Source organism: Pseudorca crassidens, chromosome 10 (assembly GCF_039906515.1).
Source record: "Pseudorca crassidens isolate mPseCra1 chromosome 10, mPseCra1.hap1, whole genome shotgun sequence".
NCBI classification, from domain to species: Eukaryota; Metazoa; Chordata; class Mammalia; order Artiodactyla; family Delphinidae; genus Pseudorca; species Pseudorca crassidens.
In genome coordinates this window covers 68,125,597-68,144,589 of record NC_090305.1, presented here as the reverse complement: position 1 = coordinate 68,144,589, position 18,993 = coordinate 68,125,597, and the positions used below count along the sequence as shown (strand labels likewise).

At 58.6% G+C, this 18,993-nt stretch overlaps 1 protein-coding gene across 2 annotated transcripts in view; it reads left to right on the top strand.

Annotated features, from left to right (window-relative positions):
• The window catches only part of CELSR3 (cadherin EGF LAG seven-pass G-type receptor 3), a 35,827-nt gene that overhangs the window by 4,727 nt on the left and 12,107 nt on the right, over positions 1–18,993 (top strand). Inside the window, exons 2-21 of one of the 2 annotated variants that reach the window (XM_067754234.1) lie at positions 1,969–8,104; positions 9,663–10,313; positions 10,742–10,967; positions 11,189–11,304; positions 11,645–11,733; positions 11,841–11,998; positions 12,547–12,710; positions 12,964–13,089; positions 13,180–13,349; positions 13,791–13,976; positions 14,530–14,646; positions 15,030–15,201; positions 15,355–15,496; positions 15,595–15,715; positions 16,033–16,216; positions 16,527–16,628; positions 16,848–16,862; positions 17,967–18,061; positions 18,282–18,491; positions 18,725–18,920. In XM_067754234.1, coding sequence (XP_067610335.1) covers positions 4,363–8,104; positions 9,663–10,313; positions 10,742–10,967; positions 11,189–11,304; positions 11,645–11,733; positions 11,841–11,998; positions 12,547–12,710; positions 12,964–13,089; positions 13,180–13,349; positions 13,791–13,976; positions 14,530–14,646; positions 15,030–15,201; positions 15,355–15,496; positions 15,595–15,715; positions 16,033–16,216; positions 16,527–16,628; positions 16,848–16,862; positions 17,967–18,061; positions 18,282–18,491; positions 18,725–18,920 — 6,982 coding nt within the window. In that variant the 5' untranslated portion in view covers positions 1,969–4,362. The remainder of the gene's footprint in view (positions 1–1,968; positions 8,105–9,662; positions 10,314–10,741; positions 10,968–11,188; positions 11,305–11,644; positions 11,734–11,840; positions 11,999–12,546; positions 12,711–12,963; positions 13,090–13,179; positions 13,350–13,790; positions 13,977–14,529; positions 14,647–15,029; positions 15,202–15,354; positions 15,497–15,594; positions 15,716–16,032; positions 16,217–16,526; positions 16,629–16,847; positions 16,863–17,966; positions 18,062–18,281; positions 18,492–18,724; positions 18,921–18,993) is intronic. The other variant, XM_067754235.1, reaches the window with a different exon arrangement.

The following is an 18,993-nucleotide window of genomic DNA, read 5'->3' as shown; positions in this document are numbered from 1 at the left end:
TCCTGTGCTTTTCTCTGACACAAGGTTACACTGAATGGGTTCTGCAATTTTCAGATAAAAATTGGAATGACGCTGAACAAGTCAAAGTGAAATCAGAGTTTCCCTCCTTTGTTCGGTAGACACTGATAGAACAGCTGTGTGTGAAGCGATGGGACAGGTGCTAGAGGAAAAAAATGAAGCTGTCTTAAGATGTGGTCCTGACTTGAAGGTGGCCATCAGACCCCGCACATACAGAGCACTATGTTGGAGGGTCTGAGTGGAGGGAAGCATCACTTCTGGCTGGCAGCAGCAGAGAAAGCATTCCCCAGTCGTTCCTTCTTGGTTCCCAGGATGTCCTCTGTGCCTCTGTGTCACCACTTGGCCTGCCCCATTCCAGGCACTTGCTTGTCTTCCTTATCTTTCTCCATAATGTGAAATGGAAGCCTGGGAGGAGAAGATCCCGCCTCACAGGTGTCTAACAAATGTGGGTGGAATTGATGTGTTACGGAAGTGTCACTCAGTTTTGGTCCAGGTGGGTGGAAAAAAATTTGGGGAAAGGAGAGCTAATAAGATGGTGGTGGTAAGGGTAAGGTGTTATAATCAGAAGGCAGGAGCAATGATATCCCAACAAGCAAACTTAGTACGTGGCTTAAACCAGGTGATAGAACGCCAACACAGCCAAGGACCGCAAGAAGGTAGCTGGAAGCCCTCTGCCGAATAGGTTAGTCTGCAGAACTGTAAAGCTAAAATCTTTTCCTACTATCTACTCAAGTTTAACCAGAGCAGATGAAGAAATAATGAATAACTAGAGGGTCGTAACTTTCTAGAAAGATCAAGTAAACACAGCACCCCCCAAAAAAGGTGAGGCTGAATGTCAAAGTGTAGAGGAAGCTTTTGAAAAAAAAATTTTTTTTTTCTCCTAGGAACTTAGCTGTATTTTCTCTCTTTTTAAAATCGAAGTATAGGGCTTCCCTGGTGGCGCAGTGGTTGAGAGTCCACCTGACGATGCAGGGGACATGGGTTCGTGCCCTGGTCTGGGAAGATCCCACATGCTGCGGAGCGGCTGGGCCCGTGAGCTATGGACGCTGAGCCTGCGCGTCCGGAGGCTGTGCTCCGCAACGGGAGAGGCCACAACAGTGAGAGGCCCGCGTACCGCAAAAAAAAAAAAAAAAAAAAAAAAATCGAAGTATAGTTGGTTTACAATATTATATTAGTTTCAGGTGTACAAAATAGGGATTCAGTTTTTTTGGATATCTTTTTTTAAGTTTGTTTTTGGCATCTTGATCTGTAAGCAATCAAGTAATAGATGCCATCCCAAAAAGGAATGTTTGCAGGAACCAGAGTAGTTGAATCCAACTATGCGTGATGCCTTTAGACTTGAACAATCCAATGGCATACAAGGACTCTCCCACGTGAATCAGCCAGGCAAGCCAATACCAACTGTGCACGAGGGTGTGATGATGCTCCAGCAAGTACTGAGTGAAGGGGCCCAGCGGCCCTAGGCTCTGATAAGGAATAGTCTCAGGCTAGAAGATCATCCAGTTTTCAAGCAGAAACCTTAGGAGCCCACCGATCTTGCGCTTACGCCAATAACCTAGGCAAGCGCCAGGCGCGCAAGAGCAAGACCCTCCCCCCCGCCCCAAGTAATCTATTTTAGGGAGTTAGATTTTAGCCCAGTGAGTTTGTCTAAGAAGAGCAGGGCAGGAGAGTTGTTATAAGACTGGCTAATGGTTAAGGTAAGGAGCTGAGAGGAAGTGAGAAGTGACAGATTGGAGGTCTTAGTGAGATGAAAGAACTGTTGGATAATTGAGCTGGATGGGTTGGCCAGGTTTTCTGGTCTGCTCTCCCAGCAGGGTACCCCTGAATTGGAGGAAGGAGGGGACAAACACAAGGTAGGGAGGAAAAGGCACGAGGAGAGGGGTTGAGATGTCCTAGAGGGCAGTGGAAAGAGGACTTGGAAAAAGGAACTACCTTGGTTTGTCTTTACAGGGAGCATTAGAAGCTGCCACTTGGGCTGGGGCACAGAGGTGAGTGCAGATGGAGAGGGAGAGGCTTCCTTGGAACAGCAGCCACAAAGAGGACTACGGTGGAGGCAGAACAGCAGGGAGTGACACGGAGAGTCATCTGCAGTCAACAGAGGTGTCAAGGAGAGCTCTAAGTCTTGCTCTCCACAAGGAGCATCAGTTGAGGGCAGTGCTAACCCTAGTGGAGAGAGCAGGGCGTAACTTCCTTTGGCCATGGTCCCTTTAAGCGTCAGCACATTTGTCCACACAGCCTCCATGACCTAGGGTGGCTCCTCCATCTCTTGGTTATTCAGAGCTCTGCACGGGCATCTTCTGCAGATAGCTTTCCCAGATCGTTACATTGGCTCAGGTGCCTCTTCTGGGACCCCAGCATCCCTCTCCCTAGCGTTCCACCTGTCTCCCTCCTTCGTTAAAGTTTTCTGCCCTCCATTCGCTAGACTGTGGACCCGGAGGGTGGGTGTGCGATCAGAACCATGTCTTTGGCTTCCCTCCTCCAGGCCCTACGCCGACTGAGCCCCCATCCAACCGAGTTCCGCCTTCGGCGCCTCTGCAGATGCTTCATTCTCACGCCCATAGGAACCCAGACCGTACATCCGGATCTGACCTTAGGTGGTCCTCAGATTCGGAGAAACCAGAGGGCACCACTGGAGCCCACCCACCCGCGCTCCATAGTCACTTGAGGCGCTTGAAGGAGGAACCCACGGGAACCCCGCCTCCTGGAAGCGAAGAAGTCGGGGGGGAGGCGGCTAGGAATGCGCCATTTGATTGGTTGGTGGTGATGTCATAGGTACCGTTTGGGGTGGGCCAGGGGCCTTAGCCGGGGGATCTCCGCTGGTTCCAAGCAGGAACCGCACCCCTTGGAGCGTTCCGTGTCCCGGCCCTAAACCCCTCCTCGGTCCAGGGACGCCTGCGTCCTCTGCTCATGACGCTGCAGCCCACTGTCGCTGCTGCCTTTGCAGGCTGGCCCGTAGAGCACCTCCTGGATTGTCTCTCCGGGCTATTCTGGAACCGGAGGAGCCTCCTCCCCCAGACAATGAGTCTGCCATGGGGGCGGAGCCATCCATTGTGCCAATAGAAACAGTGGCTTTCTGATTGGAACGCTCCTCGTTCACCACTCCCCCGCCCCCGCCCGTCCTCTGTGACGTCTGTTCCGCGGCGTCTGCCCATTGGCTAGCCTGGGTCGACTTGCGCCGAGTAGCATAGCGCGGGCAAAACTGAGATTCCGTTAGTGCCTACAAGGGGTTAAGGGACGCAGTCTTAGCGGGCGAGGGGCGGGGACCCTAGGAGGCCGGGCCGCAGCCGTGCAGCAATGCCGGGTTCCACGTGGCATTCCAGAGCACTCCAGAGACCCACGGCCTGGAGGCGGGAGTGTAGCTTCCAGTGGAAGAGCCCCCAACCCGGAAGACTGCTGGCGGCCAGCAAGGCAGGGAAGTTTGCTCCGTTGGGGCCCTCCAAACAAACAGATGGTCGCGACATGTTTCATGAGTTAAAACTCACTGATTGAGACCTCCCTGGTGGTCCAGTGGTTAGTACTCCGCGCTTCCACTGCAGGGGGCACGAGTTCGATCCCTGGTCGAGGAACTAAGATCCCGCAGCCAGCGCAGCCGAAAAAGCAAAAACAAAAAACAAAGCGAAGTTTTGATCGAACAGTTAAGGCTGTTGTTTGGCCTGCTGGCACCCCAGGCCCCGTCCAGCCATCGTCCCCTCCGACCCCAGGATTCCACATGGTATCCCCACCCAAGAGTCATGAGAACGCTTTCTCTGCACATCATGGGCACCAAATTTTCAGACCAAAATCCGGGACAGGGTTCGAAACTAGTGCTCAGGAAGGGAGATCCGCAAGCAGAAATCTGGAAGACGGAGCTGAGACAGCGCCCTAGGGAGAGGGATGCTGGTGAGGGCGGTGGCCACGAGGAGGGTGGAACCAGGGGCAGTGAAGCACCAAGCCCGGTTCAGGACCGCGGTTAGCACTTATGCTCCGCCCTCAATAAAGATGGCGGCAGTAACTTCGCTATCCAGAGCTGCCATGCGCGACAGCCTGTACCATCGGATTTGGGGCTTCGGGGCGGAGGTGGAACGAACCATCGCAGCGGCCGGGAGCCATGTTGGAGCGGCGGGAGGCGGCAGCAGCGTCGGGGATGCTGTGGTGGGGGCGGCAAAAGCCGGGGCCGCTCCCCAAAGGGACTCTGGCCGCGGAGTAGATGGTGCCCAGAGGGTGGCGACGGCGCGGAGCGACAGGCCTAGAGGCGGGGGACCAGGGCGGCGGCAGGGCCCCGGGTGGGGGCCCGAGCAGCGAGGCGGGCCCAAGGCCTGGACCCAGGCGGAGGACAGTGGAGGCCGTGTGGGGAAGTAGGGGGTGATGGCGAGGCGGCAGCCGTGGTGGGATCTCAGGGGGCCGACCACCCCGCTACTCCTGCTCCTTCTCCTCCTCTCTTTGTTCCCTCCTAGCCGGGAGGAGCTGGGGGTCGGCGGGGGCCAAGGTTGGGACCCGGGGGTAGCTGCTGCTACGGGGCCAGGGGCGCGGATCGGCGGCGGAGCCTTAGCTCTTTGTCCCGAGTCGCCCAGGGTCCGAGAGGATGGAAAGCCTGACCTGGGAGTCAGGGAACCTGTCTTCGTGGGGCTCCGAGAGGGAAGGCAAAGCGACCAAAGCGGTCGAGGGCCCCCTGAGCAGCCGGGGTTGGGAGCGGAATATGGAGTCAAGACATTTGGCAGCCGCGGGCAGGAGACAGGACAAGGACCAGGGTCTCTGTTATGCTGGCGTCCAGAGGTCTCCTCTTGCGGGCGGACAGGGCCGTTGCAAAGAGATAGTCTGTCGCCAGAACGCCTTTCCCCAGGGGTCCCGGGCCCAGAGAACAGCTCTCCCTTCCCTTCGGACCTTCGGATTCGGCCCCGTGGTTCCCAGCCGGTGTTCTCCCAGAGGAATACTGGGACAGGCGCCCCCCAAAAAGTGGGAACCACGCACTGCTGCGGGGAGTTGTGGGCGCCGGGGCGCAGGGGTCAGAGCGAGAGAACCGGGACATCCCAAGCGAGGAGGACAGGGCCCCGGCCGGACCGCCCTCCTGGGGCCGTGAGATCCGGCCCCGGGCTGGATTCAGCACCTCGCAAGGAGAGGACAGCTTCCGCATCTGTTTCAGCACTGCGAGAGTCCCGGACAGCTCCCGAGCCAACGCCCGAGCGCATGCGCTCCCGCGTCCTCTTCCGCCGCCGCTTCCTCCCTCAGCGCCCGAGGCCGCGCCCCGCTGGGGGCCCGACCGAGCATGGAGCCAGGAGAATACCCCCAGCGAGCCGGGCCCGCCCCCGTCGCGCCGCGAACCGCCACCCACAGTTTCCGCAGTACAACTACCAGGCACTGGTGCCCGAGAATGAGGCGGCGGGGACCGCGGTGCTACGTGTAGTGGCGCAGGATCCGGACATCGGCGAGGCCGGACGCCTAGTCTACTCGCTGGCTGCGCTCATGAACAGCCGCTCTCTGGAACTGTTCAGCATCGACCCGCAGAGCGGCCTTATTCGCACAGAGGCTGCTCTGGACCGCGAGAGCATGGATCGCCACTACCTGCGCGTGACGGCGCAGGATCATGGCTCGCCGCGCCTCTCGGCCACCACCATGGTGGCCGTGACAGTGGCCGACCGCAACGACCACGCGCCGGTATTTGAGCAGGCGCAATACCGGGAGACGCTTCGCGAGAACGTGGAGGAGGGCTACCCCATCCTGCAGTTGCGTGCCACAGACGGTGACGCGCCCCCCAACGCCAACCTGCGTTACCGCTTTGTGGGGCCGCCAGCTGAGCGCGCCGCCGCCTCTGCCGCTTTCGAAATCGATCCGCGCTCAGGGCTCATCAGCACCAGCGGTCGCGTGGACCGCGAGCACATGGAAAGTTACGAGCTGGTGGTGGAGGCCAGCGACCAGGGACAAGAGCCCGGGCCGCGCTCTGCCACTGTACGTGTGCACATAACCGTGCTGGACGAGAACGACAATGCGCCCCAGTTTAGCGAGAAACGCTACGTGGCGCAGGTGCGCGAGGATGTGCGCCCCCATACGGTGGTGCTACGCGTCTCGGCTACCGACAGGGACAAGGACGCCAACGGACTGGTGCACTACAACATCATCAGTGGCAACAGCCGCGGCCACTTTGCCATCGACAGCCTCACGGGCGAGATCCAGGTGGTGGCACCTCTGGACTTTGAGGCAGAGCGAGAGTATGCCTTGCGCATCCGGGCTCAGGATGCAGGCCGCCCACCACTGTCCAACAACACAGGCCTGGCCAGCATCCAGGTGGTCGACGTCAATGACCATACTCCTATCTTTGTCAGCACGCCCTTCCAGGTCTCTGTCCTGGAAAACGCGCCCCTGGGCCACTCAGTCATCCACATTCAGGCAGTGGATGCAGACCATGGAGAGAATGCCAGATTGGAGTATTCCCTAACTGGTGTGGCATCTGATACACCCTTTGTGATAAACAGTGCCACTGGCTGGGTCTCTGTGAGTGGTCCCCTGGACCGTGAGTCTGTGGAGCATTACTTCTTTGGTGTGGAGGCCCGAGACCATGGCTCACCCCCACTCTCAGCTTCAGCCAGCGTCACAGTGACTGTGCTGGATGTTAATGACAATCGCCCTGAGTTCACTATGAAGGAGTACCACCTACGACTGAATGAGGATGCGACCGTGGGCACCAGTGTGGTGAGTGTGACTGCTGTAGATCGTGATGCCAACAGTGCCATCAGCTACCAGATCACAGGAGGCAACACTCGGAATCGCTTTGCCATCAGCTCCCAGGGGGGTGTAGGTCTGGTGACACTGGCTCTGCCACTGGACTACAAGCAGGAACGCTACTTCAAGTTGGTGCTAACTGCATCTGACCGTGCCCTTCATGATCACTGCTATGTGCACATCAACATTACAGATGCCAACACTCACCGGCCTGTCTTTCAAAGTGCCCACTACTCAGTGAGTGTGAATGAGGATCGGCCAGTGGGTAGCACCGTGGTGGTCATCAGTGCCTCTGACGATGACGTGGGTGAGAATGCTCGTATCACTTATCTCCTGGAGGACAACCTGCCCCAGTTCCGCATTGATGCAGACTCAGGGGCCATTACACTGCAGGCCTCACTGGACTATGAGGACCAGATGACCTACACACTGGCTATTACAGCTCGGGACAATGGCATCCCACAGAAGGCAGACACTACTTATGTGGAGGTGATGGTCAATGATGTGAATGATAACCCTCCACAGTTTGTGGCCTCCCACTACAGAGGGCTGGTTTCTGAGGATGCCCCACCTTTCACCAGTATCCTGCAGATCTCAGCCACTGACCGGGATGCTCATGCCAATGGCCGGGTCCAGTACACTTTCCAGAATGGGGAAGATGGGGATGGAGATTTTACCATTGAGCCCACCTCTGGCATTGTCCGCACAGTGAGGCGGCTAGATCGGGAGGCGGTACCAGTGTATGAACTGACTGCTTACGCAGTGGACCGAGGTGTGCCCCCTCTTCGGACTCCAGTCAGCATCCAGGTGACGGTGCAGGATGTTAATGACAATGCACCGGTCTTCCCAGCTGAGGAGTTTGAGGTGCGAGTGAAGGAGAACAGCATTGTGGGCTCGGTGGTAGCCCAGATCACTGCAGTGGACCCTGATGAAGGCCCCAATGCTCATATAATGTACCAGATTGTGGAGGGGAACATCCCTGAGCTGTTCCAAATGGATATCTTCTCTGGAGAGTTGACAGCACTCATTGACCTGGACTATGAAGCTCGCCAGGAATATGTGATTGTTGTGCAGGCCACATCAGCCCCTCTGGTCAGTCGGGCCACTGTGCACGTCCGCCTGGTTGATCAGAATGACAACAGCCCTGTGCTCAACAACTTCCAGATCCTCTTCAACAACTATGTATCCAACCGCTCAGACACTTTCCCCTCAGGCATCATTGGGCGCATCCCTGCTTACGATCCTGATGTCTCTGACCACCTCTTCTACTCCTTTGAGCGGGGCAATGAGCTGCAGCTGCTGGTGGTCAATCAGACCAGCGGGGAGCTTCGACTCAGCCGCAAGCTAGACAACAACCGCCCACTGGTGGCCTCCATGTTGGTGACTGTCACAGGTGAGGGGCGGGGGTTAATCAAGTGAGCCAGTGACCTCAGCCTGTCAGGTCCTCAGGGGCCCCACAAGGCACTTCAAACCAACGAGGGATTTTTCAAGCCTTCCAAGAATCCCTTAAGCTCTGGGTTCCTGCACCCCACAGGATCTGCCTCACAGGTTAGGGTCATATAGTCTCTGTTTAGGGTCTTGGGCAGTCTCCACAGAACCCCAAAGATTCTAGGGCATTAGCAGACCCCATAAAGACTGTAAAGAACTGTCTGCTGACTGTAAAGAACTGTCTGCTTGTTAATCTAGGGATAGCTCCCCTCCCTCTGAAAGACTAGAAGTCCTGGGGTAATGCTCTGGAGGTCCCAGGAAAAGCCAGCATAGACCAGTCAGCCCACACCACATCCCTGTTCAGATGAAGGGTTACTTTGGGTCTGGTATGACCCTCAGCCCATCTGTGGAGGAGAGGGAGGCCAGTAGTCTAGTGATTGGGAACAGCAGTTTACTCTGGCAGCCTCAGGCAGAGAGCAGACCTGGCTGCTATTGAAGGGGCTGACTAAGGCCCTGCCCTTTGGGGAAATGTCCAGAGGTCCACCTGCCTCTTTTCTGCAGCCATGTCCCCAGGCCTTCACAAGCTGTTCCCTCATAGGAGAGCGCAGGCAGGAGAAGCTCTTGCAGTCCTGAATACTGGAGGCTGAAGGGGTTGGGAGAGACTTTACCAGTGCTTATTCCCCAATTCTGGAGCATGGACTCCTGGCACTGCCAATGAAGGCACATTCATCCCTCAGTTCACTGGACAACCATCGCTGTTGGCCACCCAGTGTGTACTAGGGTCTGGAGACAAGGCATATAAGCACCTCATGCTCATTTCTGGGGGTGGGCACTGAAATCGCAGGACCCAGGTCTGAGATGATGGGCAGCTTGCTGATTCAAGGATGCTGAGGAGGAGGCCAGAGTCCAAGGCCCTCCTGGAGAGAGGGAGCTTGCTGACCCAGGGTTCTGGGGGATGAGGTTGAGTGGTCACAGGGTTAGGGACCCTTCTAGTGCCTTGGGAAAGCAGTTGACTGACCAGAGATAGGGGATGGGTGATCCCTGACCTAGAGGGATATTTTTGGAGGGCATGTTTTGCTGGTTCTGCAATGCTGGGGGATGAGGGGAAGGAAAGTCGGTGGTCAGTGGCCTTGGTTCCTCTTTCTGTCCTGATTGGCCTGCTGACCATGATAACTTGGGGAAGGGTGGGTTACTGATCACTTAGGGACCTTCTTGTGTGCTTTTGGAGGAATGACTTGCTGACCCATGGGCACTGTTGGGGCAGAGGGGGGGGGTTGGTTGATCCCTGGCTCAGGCCCTTCCCTGTGTTGGAGGGAGGCAAGAGGAAGCAGCAACTTGTTGACACCTTGATGCTGAGAGAGTTGGTGATCACAAGCTTCAGACCTCCTTGTGTCCTGGCATGGTCAGCCTGCTAACACAGAGGTGCTGGGGGACTGAGCAGTCACTGGCCCCAGCCCTCTTATGTCCCAGGGAGGAGCAGCCGCTGACCCCAGACTGACCACTTCCCCCACTTCCGCCTGCAGATGGGCTACATAGTGTGACGGCACAGTGTGTGCTGCGCGTGATCATCATCACGGAGGAGTTGCTGGCCAACAGCCTGACCGTGCGCCTTGAGAACATGTGGCAGGAACGCTTCCTTTCGCCACTGCTAGGCCACTTCCTGGAAGGCGTGGCCGCAGTACTTGCCACACCCGCCGAGGACGTCTTCATCTTCAACATCCAGAACGACACAGACGTGGGGGGCACCGTGCTCAACGTGAGCTTCTCAGCGCTGGCGCCACGCGGGGCCGGGGCTGGATCTGCAGGTCCCTGGTTCAGCTCCGAGGAGCTGCAGGAGCAGCTGTACGTGCGCCGAGCCGCACTTGCCGCCCGCTCTCTCCTGGACGTGTTGCCCTTCGACGACAACGTATGCCTGCGCGAGCCCTGTGAGAACTACATGAAATGTGTGTCCGTGCTGCGCTTTGACTCCTCTGCGCCCTTCCTGGCCTCCGCCTCCACGCTCTTCAGACCCATCCAGCCCATCGCAGGCCTGCGCTGCCGCTGCCCCCCAGGCTTCACGGGAGACTTCTGCGAGACGGAGCTCGATCTCTGCTACTCCAACCCTTGCCGCAATGGCGGCGCCTGCGCGCGGCGCGAGGGCGGCTACACCTGCGTCTGCCGCCCGCGCTTCACAGGTGAGCAGGGCGCGGGGCTGGGTGAACCTGCAGTGCAAGTGAGGATTGGGCATCAGTCTTGAGCCAACCGGGGTCGATTTGGGCGCCGTTAGTCCAGAAGCGGTAGAACCTGGCCCAGAGGGAGCCTAAGGCCGCGAAGAAATAGGCTTCGGTGGGGCCGAGGTAGCGAAGGAGGCGTGGCCCTGGGCAGAGGCGGGGCCCTGAGGTCCGCGGTAGTGGACAGGGCGGGACCATGGGAGGGGCGTGGTCGCAGCCAGGCGGGGAGGGAGGGTGGGGTCAGGTATAACTAGGGGCTGCCCACTTGAGGGAGCTGGACTTTTCAGAGGTCTTGGCGCTCGCCTGGAGCGCGTGGCCTTCGGAGGGGCGGGGCCCGCTGGCGCTTTGGCGGGCGCGGTCTTGACCGCCTCTGACTGCGGCTTTACCCCTAGGCGAAGACTGCGAGCTAGACACGGAGGCCGGACGCTGCGTGCCCGGCGTCTGCCGCAACGGGGGCACCTGCGCCAACGGGCCCGACGGCGGCTTTCGCTGCCAGTGCCCGGCGGGCGGCGCCTTCGAGGGTCCGCGCTGCGAAGTGGCGGCTCGCTCCTTCCCGCCCAGTTCTTTCGTCATGTTCCGCGGCCTGCGGCAGCGCTTCCACCTCACGCTGTCCCTCTCGTAGGTGCCCGCCCGCATCTGCGCGCCTGCACGCGGTCCCCATTACCTTCAAGACCCAGATTCCTGACGGCCCCACCCTGGCGTCCCATAGGACACCGCCCCCTCCCCTCCCTCTTACTTCCTCTCTCACCCTAGCCTGGGTGAGCTCCCTCAAACCTTCTTGTCACAGGGATGGTGGGTGTGAGGAGGGGTCCGGCTTGTGACGCGCCCCACCCCCCCAGGTTCGCCACAGTGCAGCCCAGTGGGCTGCTCTTCTACAACGGGCGCCTGAACGAGAAGCATGACTTCCTGGCCCTGGAGCTCGTGGCTGGGCAAGTGAGACTCACATATTCCACCGGTGGGTGCCCCCGCGGACTAGTATGGGCGCGAGTGGGTGCATGTATGGGTGAGATGGCTGAGGGGTGCAAGCCCCACGGGCACACCCGAACACACACCTCCACGCCCAACAGACAACAGTGAGGACCACTTTCCCTATGGGAAAGCCCATCTCTCCACGAAGTGTGTGCTTCTCCTACCTGTCCAAATGCACTGTGGTCCAGCCAGTGTGGCCACCAGTGGGGAGAGTTATCTGATGCATCCAGGGTCACCCTGGGAGTAGCTGTGCCTGCATGACTGGGTGGGAGGAGGAGGGGGACTTAGCAGCTCCAGACAAGCCTCCACACACATCCACCCCACAGGTGAGTCCAACACAGTGGTCAGCCCCACAGTTCCAGGGGGCCTGAATGACGGGCAGTGGCACACAGTGCATCTGAGATACTACAACAAGGTGGGCACCACCCTTGGCATGGGAGTATGGGGGGAGCTGGGATGCCAGGTTCTGCCCCTCAGGGGTCACCCTGGGGGTCCTGTTGAGTGGTGTGCCTGGGTCTCTAGCCCCGGACAGATGCCCTGGGGGGTGCTCAGGGCCCCTCCAAGGACAAGGTGGCTGTGCTGAGCGTGGATGACTGCGACATGGCTGTGGCTCTGCAGTTTGGTGCTGAGATTGGCAACTACTCATGCGCGGCTGCTGGCACACAAACAAGCTCCAAGAAGTGAGGCCCCCAGCCCCCGATCCTCAAGCCTTCTGCCTGCCAAAGCCCACTCCAAGCCTTCCAATACTGCCTACCAAACTCCCCATCCTTCCCCAAACCACCGTATTTCCCTCTCCCCACTAGGATGCTGAAACCCCATCTCACCTTAACCTCCCTCTCTGTGTTCTGCCCAGACTGCCCACTCCCACACAGTCCCAGGCACCCACTCCCCCAAAGGTTCCACTCCCCCAAAGGTTCCACTCTCTCTAATGCCCCACAGCCCACCTGACCCCATCCCCTCCCCCAGCCACCCAAATGCCTCCCTTTTTCATCCTCATCCTCAACCCCAGCCTCTTCCACCTTTCCCCAGACCATCTGCCCATCATAAACTCTCCTTTGCACCCCCGCAACTGAAGTAAGTCTCCAGTTCCTTCCTCAGCCTGATCTTACCCTCCCTGCTCAATCACCATACCCTCTGAGTCCTACCCCCTCCATTTCCTATGCCCCCCACCAGGAGCAAACCTACCCTGGCCCCAGTCCCACCAATGACCTGGACCTCTGACCCCCAGGTCCCTGGACCTGACAGGCCCTCTGCTCCTGGGGGGTGTCCCCAACCTTCCCGAGAACTTCCCCGTGTCCCACAAGGACTTTGTTGGCTGCATGCGGGACCTGCATATTGATGGCCGTCGAGTGGACATGGCATCCTTTGTTGCAAACAACGGCACCATGGCAGGTAGGCCATGTCCTCATCATAGGGAAAGGGTGGAAAGCTATGTGGATTAACTCAAAATCTGACCTCCTCCTTGTCTCCTTTCCTGGCAAGCAGAACGCTGTAGCCTAGCCTTTAGGACCTGAGTCCTACCAATTCTACCCCCCGAGAGAACATGGGGCTAAGATCATGGCCACTTTCAGCCCCCCGGACCTCTGTGTTTTGCGCCCCCCACCACCTTGTGTTCTTACCTCCTCTATGTACCTTCCTCTCCCAGGCTGCCAGGCCAAGCTGCACTTTTGTGACTCAGGCCCCTGCAAGAACAGCGGCTTCTGCTCAGAGCGCTGGGGTGGCTTCAGCTGTGACTGCCCTGTGGGCTTCGGAGGCAAAGACTGTCGGCTCAGTGAGTGGGCAGCCTGGGGCAGGAGGAGCCTGCAGGGTAAATTCTGTTCTTGAGGTGAGGCCTGTGACCCTTCTCCTTTTATCCCACCAGCTATGGCCCATCCCCACCATTTCCGTGGCAACGGCACACTGAGCTGGGACTTTGGAAATGACATGGCTGTATCTGTGCCGTGGTACCTGGGGCTGGCATTTCGGACACGGGCGAAGCAGGGGGTCCTGATGCAAGTCCAGGCTGGGCCACATAGCACACTCCTCTGTCAGGTGTGTCTGTCCTCCTGACCCCTCCCTAGACCCTCAGCTCTCAATCTCTAATGCACCAGCAACATTCCTGTGGTTTCAGGCCTGGTCACACAGCATACTTCTCTGCCAGATGTACTGACTATACTTGACCCTGCTCTGGACCCAGGCCCTTGACCCTCTTCCCCACTATCATATTCTCTGCAGGTGCAGCATACCAGCATAGCTCTCTTGTGCCACCTGCACTAATCCATGACCCCTCATCCTGACCTCTGCCCCCTAACTTCACTCTCTGCTGCATAGTGTCCCTGGGCACAGTGCCCTATGTGCCAAATATAGCCTTGTCCCTGCTGTACTGACCTCTGGTATTCTTGACCTCTGAGCCCTCAGATCTCACCTCCTGATACTCCTAGCCCCAGCCAAACTTGGGGCTCTGACCCCAGGGCTGTGCCTCTCTACCCACAGCTGGATCGGGGGTTGCTGTCTGTGACAGTGACCAGGGGCTCGGGCCGCGCTGCCCACATCCTCCTGGACCAGGTGACTGTCAGTGATGGCCGATGGCATGATCTGCGGCTGGAGTTGCAGGAGGAGCCAGGTGGCCGGCGGGGCCACCATGTCCTCATGGTCTCATTGGACTTTAGCCTCTTCCAGGTCTGACCTCTAACCCTGGGGTGGTCCATTCTCAGCCTCCGACTAGACCCACCTCATTTGACCCCACCTCTAGTCCTCTCACTTCCCTCCACTGCACATAGTCTGATATTCTCCCCCGAGTCCCCCTCCTCATGTCCTCGCTCTGAGCCCACTCTGCTACACCCTCCTCATGTCAGGGAGGCTACGCAGATTTCTGGCCTACTCTTGGGGTACCTCTGCAGCTAGCACTTTGCCAAACTTCTGGAAACCTTTTCTGGTCTCCTGATCTTCCCAGCTCAAAGTCATGGAATTTTAGGGTCTGTTCTGGGTCCAGGAGAGAAGGGCCAGTCTGAGCCCAGCTCTGGACTGAAAACTTCCTGTCACCCGTCCCCCATGCTCCAGCAGGTCCTCCATACTCGGGAGCATTTCATTTCCAGACCAGTCCTCTGGGCCAGAGGGACAGAGCATGGTGGTGCAGGATAAGGCCTAGAAAAGCCAAAACTGACACTGGGGTAGGGCAGGGGCCCATCAGGTCCCCCCCACACCCCTAGTGCTGACTGTCCTCTTCCTCCAGGACACCTTGGCGGTGGGGAGTGAGCTGCAGGGCCTGAAGGTAAAGCGACTCCATGTGGGAGGCCTGCCTCCCAGCAGTGAAGAGGAGGCTTCTAAGGGTCTGGTTGGCTGTATTCAGGTGAGCGTCAGCATGCGAACATGATATGGGGCAGTAGGGTGAGTGGTCAGAGATCAGAGGTGCCTTGGGACCTGAAATGCTGCATTCACATGGGGGTTGGCATAGGGGTAGTGGTGACCCAGAGCCATCAGAGACAGATCCAGCCTCTCTGTGCTGTTGGAGGTGAGAGTCTAGCTTAGATTATCAAGGGTCATTAGAGGCCTGTGTCAGGGACACATGATTAGGGGTCCCATGGGGCCACAGAGCTGGGACCATTGGGTCAGGGTCTAGGGTTTGTAGGGAGATTGCATGTCAGGGGTCATCAGAGCAGGTGGCTGGCTCTGCTGGGCTTGGGGCTAAGGTGCTTTGGCATGGGTCTCACCCCTTGCTGGCTGTGTCCATAGGGAGTATGGCTTGGTTCCACGCCTTCGGGCTCCCCAGCCCTGCTTCCCCCGAGCCACCGAGTGAACGTGGAACCTGGCTGTGTCGTGACCAACGCCTGTGCATCTGGGCCCTGCCCACCCCATGCTGACTGCCGAGACCTCTGGCAGACCTTTTCCTGTACCTGCTGGCCAGGTGGGGCCTGGGTGGGGGCAGGGTGATTTGGGGCTCGTGGTGAAGATGGGGGGACCTGGAGAGCCTGGAGGAGGCAGGGACTGAGAAGGACAGGTGCCTGCTTCCTCCCATGCTCTGTGGCCAGTGTCCTGAGCTCCCTGACCCAACCTGCAGGTTACTATGGCCCGGGCTGTGTGGACGCCTGCCTCTTGAACCCCTGTCAGAATCAGGGGTCATGCCGGCACCTCCCTGGGGCCCCCCATGGCTATACCTGCGACTGTGTAGGTGGCTATTTTGGGCACCACTGTGAGCACAGGTAAGGGGCTGGGGGCTGAGATGATGGAAAGAGCTGGTGGGAGTTAGGGAGGGTCACTGAGATGTGGTGGAGGCGTCTCACGTGGCTGTCCACCCCAGGATGGACCAACAGTGCCCACGGGGCTGGTGGGGGAGCCCAACGTGTGGCCCCTGCAACTGCGACGTTCATAAGGGCTTTGACCCCAACTGCAACAAGACAAATGGGCAGTGTCACTGCAAGGTGCGCCTGTCCCCTGTCCCCTGACCTTTTAACTCTTCTGTAGACATGTTTTGTGATTCTTATCCAGCTTGCTGACCTCTGCCACCTGATTCAGCCCCTGACCTCTTACCCCTATGCCGTGACCTAACTGCCATCTCTTGTCCTTGACATCTAACCCCTCTCTTATGTTTCATTTGAGGCCAGTCTTCCTTCTGGCCTGTGAGCACTGTTCTCCTGACCCTTTGCCCTTGATTCCACTCATTCCCCAAGCCCTGACCTGAGACCCCTACCTTAAGCCCTGACCTCTGACCTCAGGCCCCTGACCCATTCTCAAACAGGAATTCCATTACCGACCGCGGGGCAGCGACTCATGCCTCCCATGTGACTGCTACCCTGTGGGCTCCACCTCACGTTCATGCGCCCCCCACAGCGGGCAGTGCCCCTGTCGCCCAGGAGCCCTTGGCCGCCAGTGCAACAGCTGTGACAGTCCTTTTGCAGAGGTGACAGCCAGCGGCTGCCGGGGTGAGCAGGCTCCACCCAGCTCCACATACAGAGGGCTGGCTCTGGCACGCTGTCACCAAGTCCCATGGCATGCTTGGCTTCTTGGGTAGGGGCTCCGGGAGGCTTCTCTGAGGGAGACCACTTACACCCAGGCACTCCCACATTTGCCCCAAGTATTTTGAGGACCTGTCACAGAATCTGATGGGCCAGCTCCCATGAGGCCAGCAGCAGAGTGGTAGGCAGTGGGCCTGGGGTAGGTGGGGGGCAGTGGATGTAGCTGTCCCTTGCTCCAGCCCCTGGTTGCCTGGCTCAGTGCCTCCTTCCTCCCTAGTGCTCTATGACGCCTGCCCCAAGTCCCTGAGATCTGGTGTGTGGTGGCCTCAGACCAAGTTTGGTGTCTTGGCCTCAGTGCCCTGTCCTCGGGGGGCTCTGGGTGAGTACCTGGGGGACAGGCAAATAGCTGAGGGTCGGGGAAGGCCTGACCTCTGGCTTGCCGGAGCCACCTCTTTTCCTGAGTTGGTTGGCCTTGTTCCTACAAAGAGGTGGGAGTGGGGTAGGAGTCGATGTGGGCCCCTCCCTACCTCTTAGGGGCTCTGGGTTCCTCCCCACATCCTCATTGAGCCTCCATCTGTTTCTCTTGGCTTCTGGGCAGGATTGCGGGGTGCAGGTAAGGGGTACGTGTTTGCTCAGGTGCGCCGCCCCCTCCCACTGCCAGAGCTTTTGCAGATCCCTCTTGCTGTCTGAAGTCCCTGCAGACCCCTCCCCACTGCCTGAGGTCTCTAAAAGCTGCTCCCAGCTTCTTGAAGCCCCTGGAGGCCCCTTCCGACTGTCTGAGGACCCTGGGGGCCCTTCTCTGATGCCTAAAGTCCTCAGAGACCACTCCCCACTGCCTGAGGACACCCCCTCCCCCCACACACACTTCCTAAGGTCCTTGTAGACCCCTTCTCAGTTCCTGAGGTTCCTGCAGGCCTCTCCCTACTACCTGAGGTCCTGAAAGACCCCTGCCCTCTGTTTGAGGACCCCACAGACTCCTCTCTGTTACCTGAGGTCCTCACAGAACCCTTCCCGCTGCTTGAGGTCTCTGCAGTGGCTGGACAGAGACTGTCTGCGTGTGCATGCTCTTGTGCGTCATTCTGTGCCTGTGCACGCGTCTGTGTCTGTCTTTTGGGGAGGGGGTTCTGTGTTTAAGTCAGGGGACCTCTTGCTGGTGGCTACAAGCTCTCTTAAGGCCCAGGTCAATTCTCATTCAACTCTAATTCCAATCTCACAGATAAGGGAGAGATGGCAGCAAAGTCACCACTGGGGCAGTTAAAATTTGTGTGAGAACTTTCACCCCCACCTCATTTTGGTCACAAAATTCTCCTGGGGGTGCACTGTGTATCTGTGTGTTTGTCCTGGGCCACACATCTACTCGTGTGCAAGTGTGAGCATTGGTTTTTGTGTTCTTGCCCTGGGCCACATGTCTGTGAAGCTGTCCTGGCCTGTGTGTGTGTGTCTGGGTGCACATGCACACACACAGTCCTGCCCTTGTGTTCTTCTTTATGTCATGGTGGTTCGAAATGGTCCACAGACCCCTCAGGAATTGACTGACAAGCGCCTGGGGCCCATCTGGGCTGGGGGCTGGGGCTTTTCTATCCAGGGGTCCAGCCGTGGATGCCTACTACCTGGTCTCTGCTTCAGAGCTCCCCCTGGGGTAGGGGAGGGTGCTGTGGTCACCTCCTCAATGAAGGTGTCCAGGCCCCAGGCCTGACAAGGGGTCAACTGCCTTCAGGAGCTGCCGTGCGGCTATGCGACGAGGACCAGGGTTGGCTGGAGCCTGACCTCTTCAACTGTACCTCCCCTGCCTTTCGAGAACTCAATCTGCTGGTGAGACTGCCCAGACTTTGCCCTGCACTCAAGACCAGCCCTGGCTCTGGCCCTGGCCTCAGTCTCCCTAGGCCTGTGCTGGGCCCCAGACATCATGCCCCAGCCCTTGACCTCCTGGGCTTTTCCCAGTTGCCCTTTAATCCAAACTCTTCTTCTTGTGAGGCTTTTGAGAAAGGCCTAAGTGACCACAGAGCGACCATCCCCATCTTTGTCCTGGCAGCTGGATGGCCTAGAGCTGAACAAGACAGTCCTGGATACAGTGGAGGCTAAGAAGCTGGCTCAGAGGCTACGGGAGGTGACTGGCCACACTGACCACTACTTCAGCCAAGATGTCCGAGTCACTGCCCGCCTGCTGGCCCACCTGTTGGCCTTTGAGAGTCACCAGCAGGGCTTCGGGCTGACAGCCACACAAGACGCCCACTTCAATGAGGTGGGGTTACACCTTGGGCTCCCGATCCCCTGGCCCTGACCCCCGCCCCTCTGCTCAGGCCCCTCCCGACCCCGGGGAAGTGAAGGCCCTGGATTCTCTCTCTCTCCCCTTGTCCCCTCCAGAGCCACACCCTACTGGGACCTCTCTGAGCACCTGGCCAGACCCCTCAGGCATGCCCTGTCCCCTCACACATCCTCACCTGGCTGGGCCCACTTTCACCTCCCTCCTCCCAGAATCTGCTGTGGGCCGGCTCTGCACTGCTTGCTCCAGAGACTGGGGACTTGTGGGCAGCGCTGGGGCAGCGGGCCCCTGGGGGTTCCCCAGGCAGCGCCGGGCTGGTGCAGCACCTGGAGGAGTACGCGGCCACGCTCGCGAAGAATATGGAACTCACGTACCTGAATCCCGTGGGGCTGGTGACACCCAACATCAGTATGTGGAGGGTAGGGTGGGGCGGGGCAGGGGGCCGTGAAAGGGCAAGGACCTGGAGGTCTGAGGGGCTGGG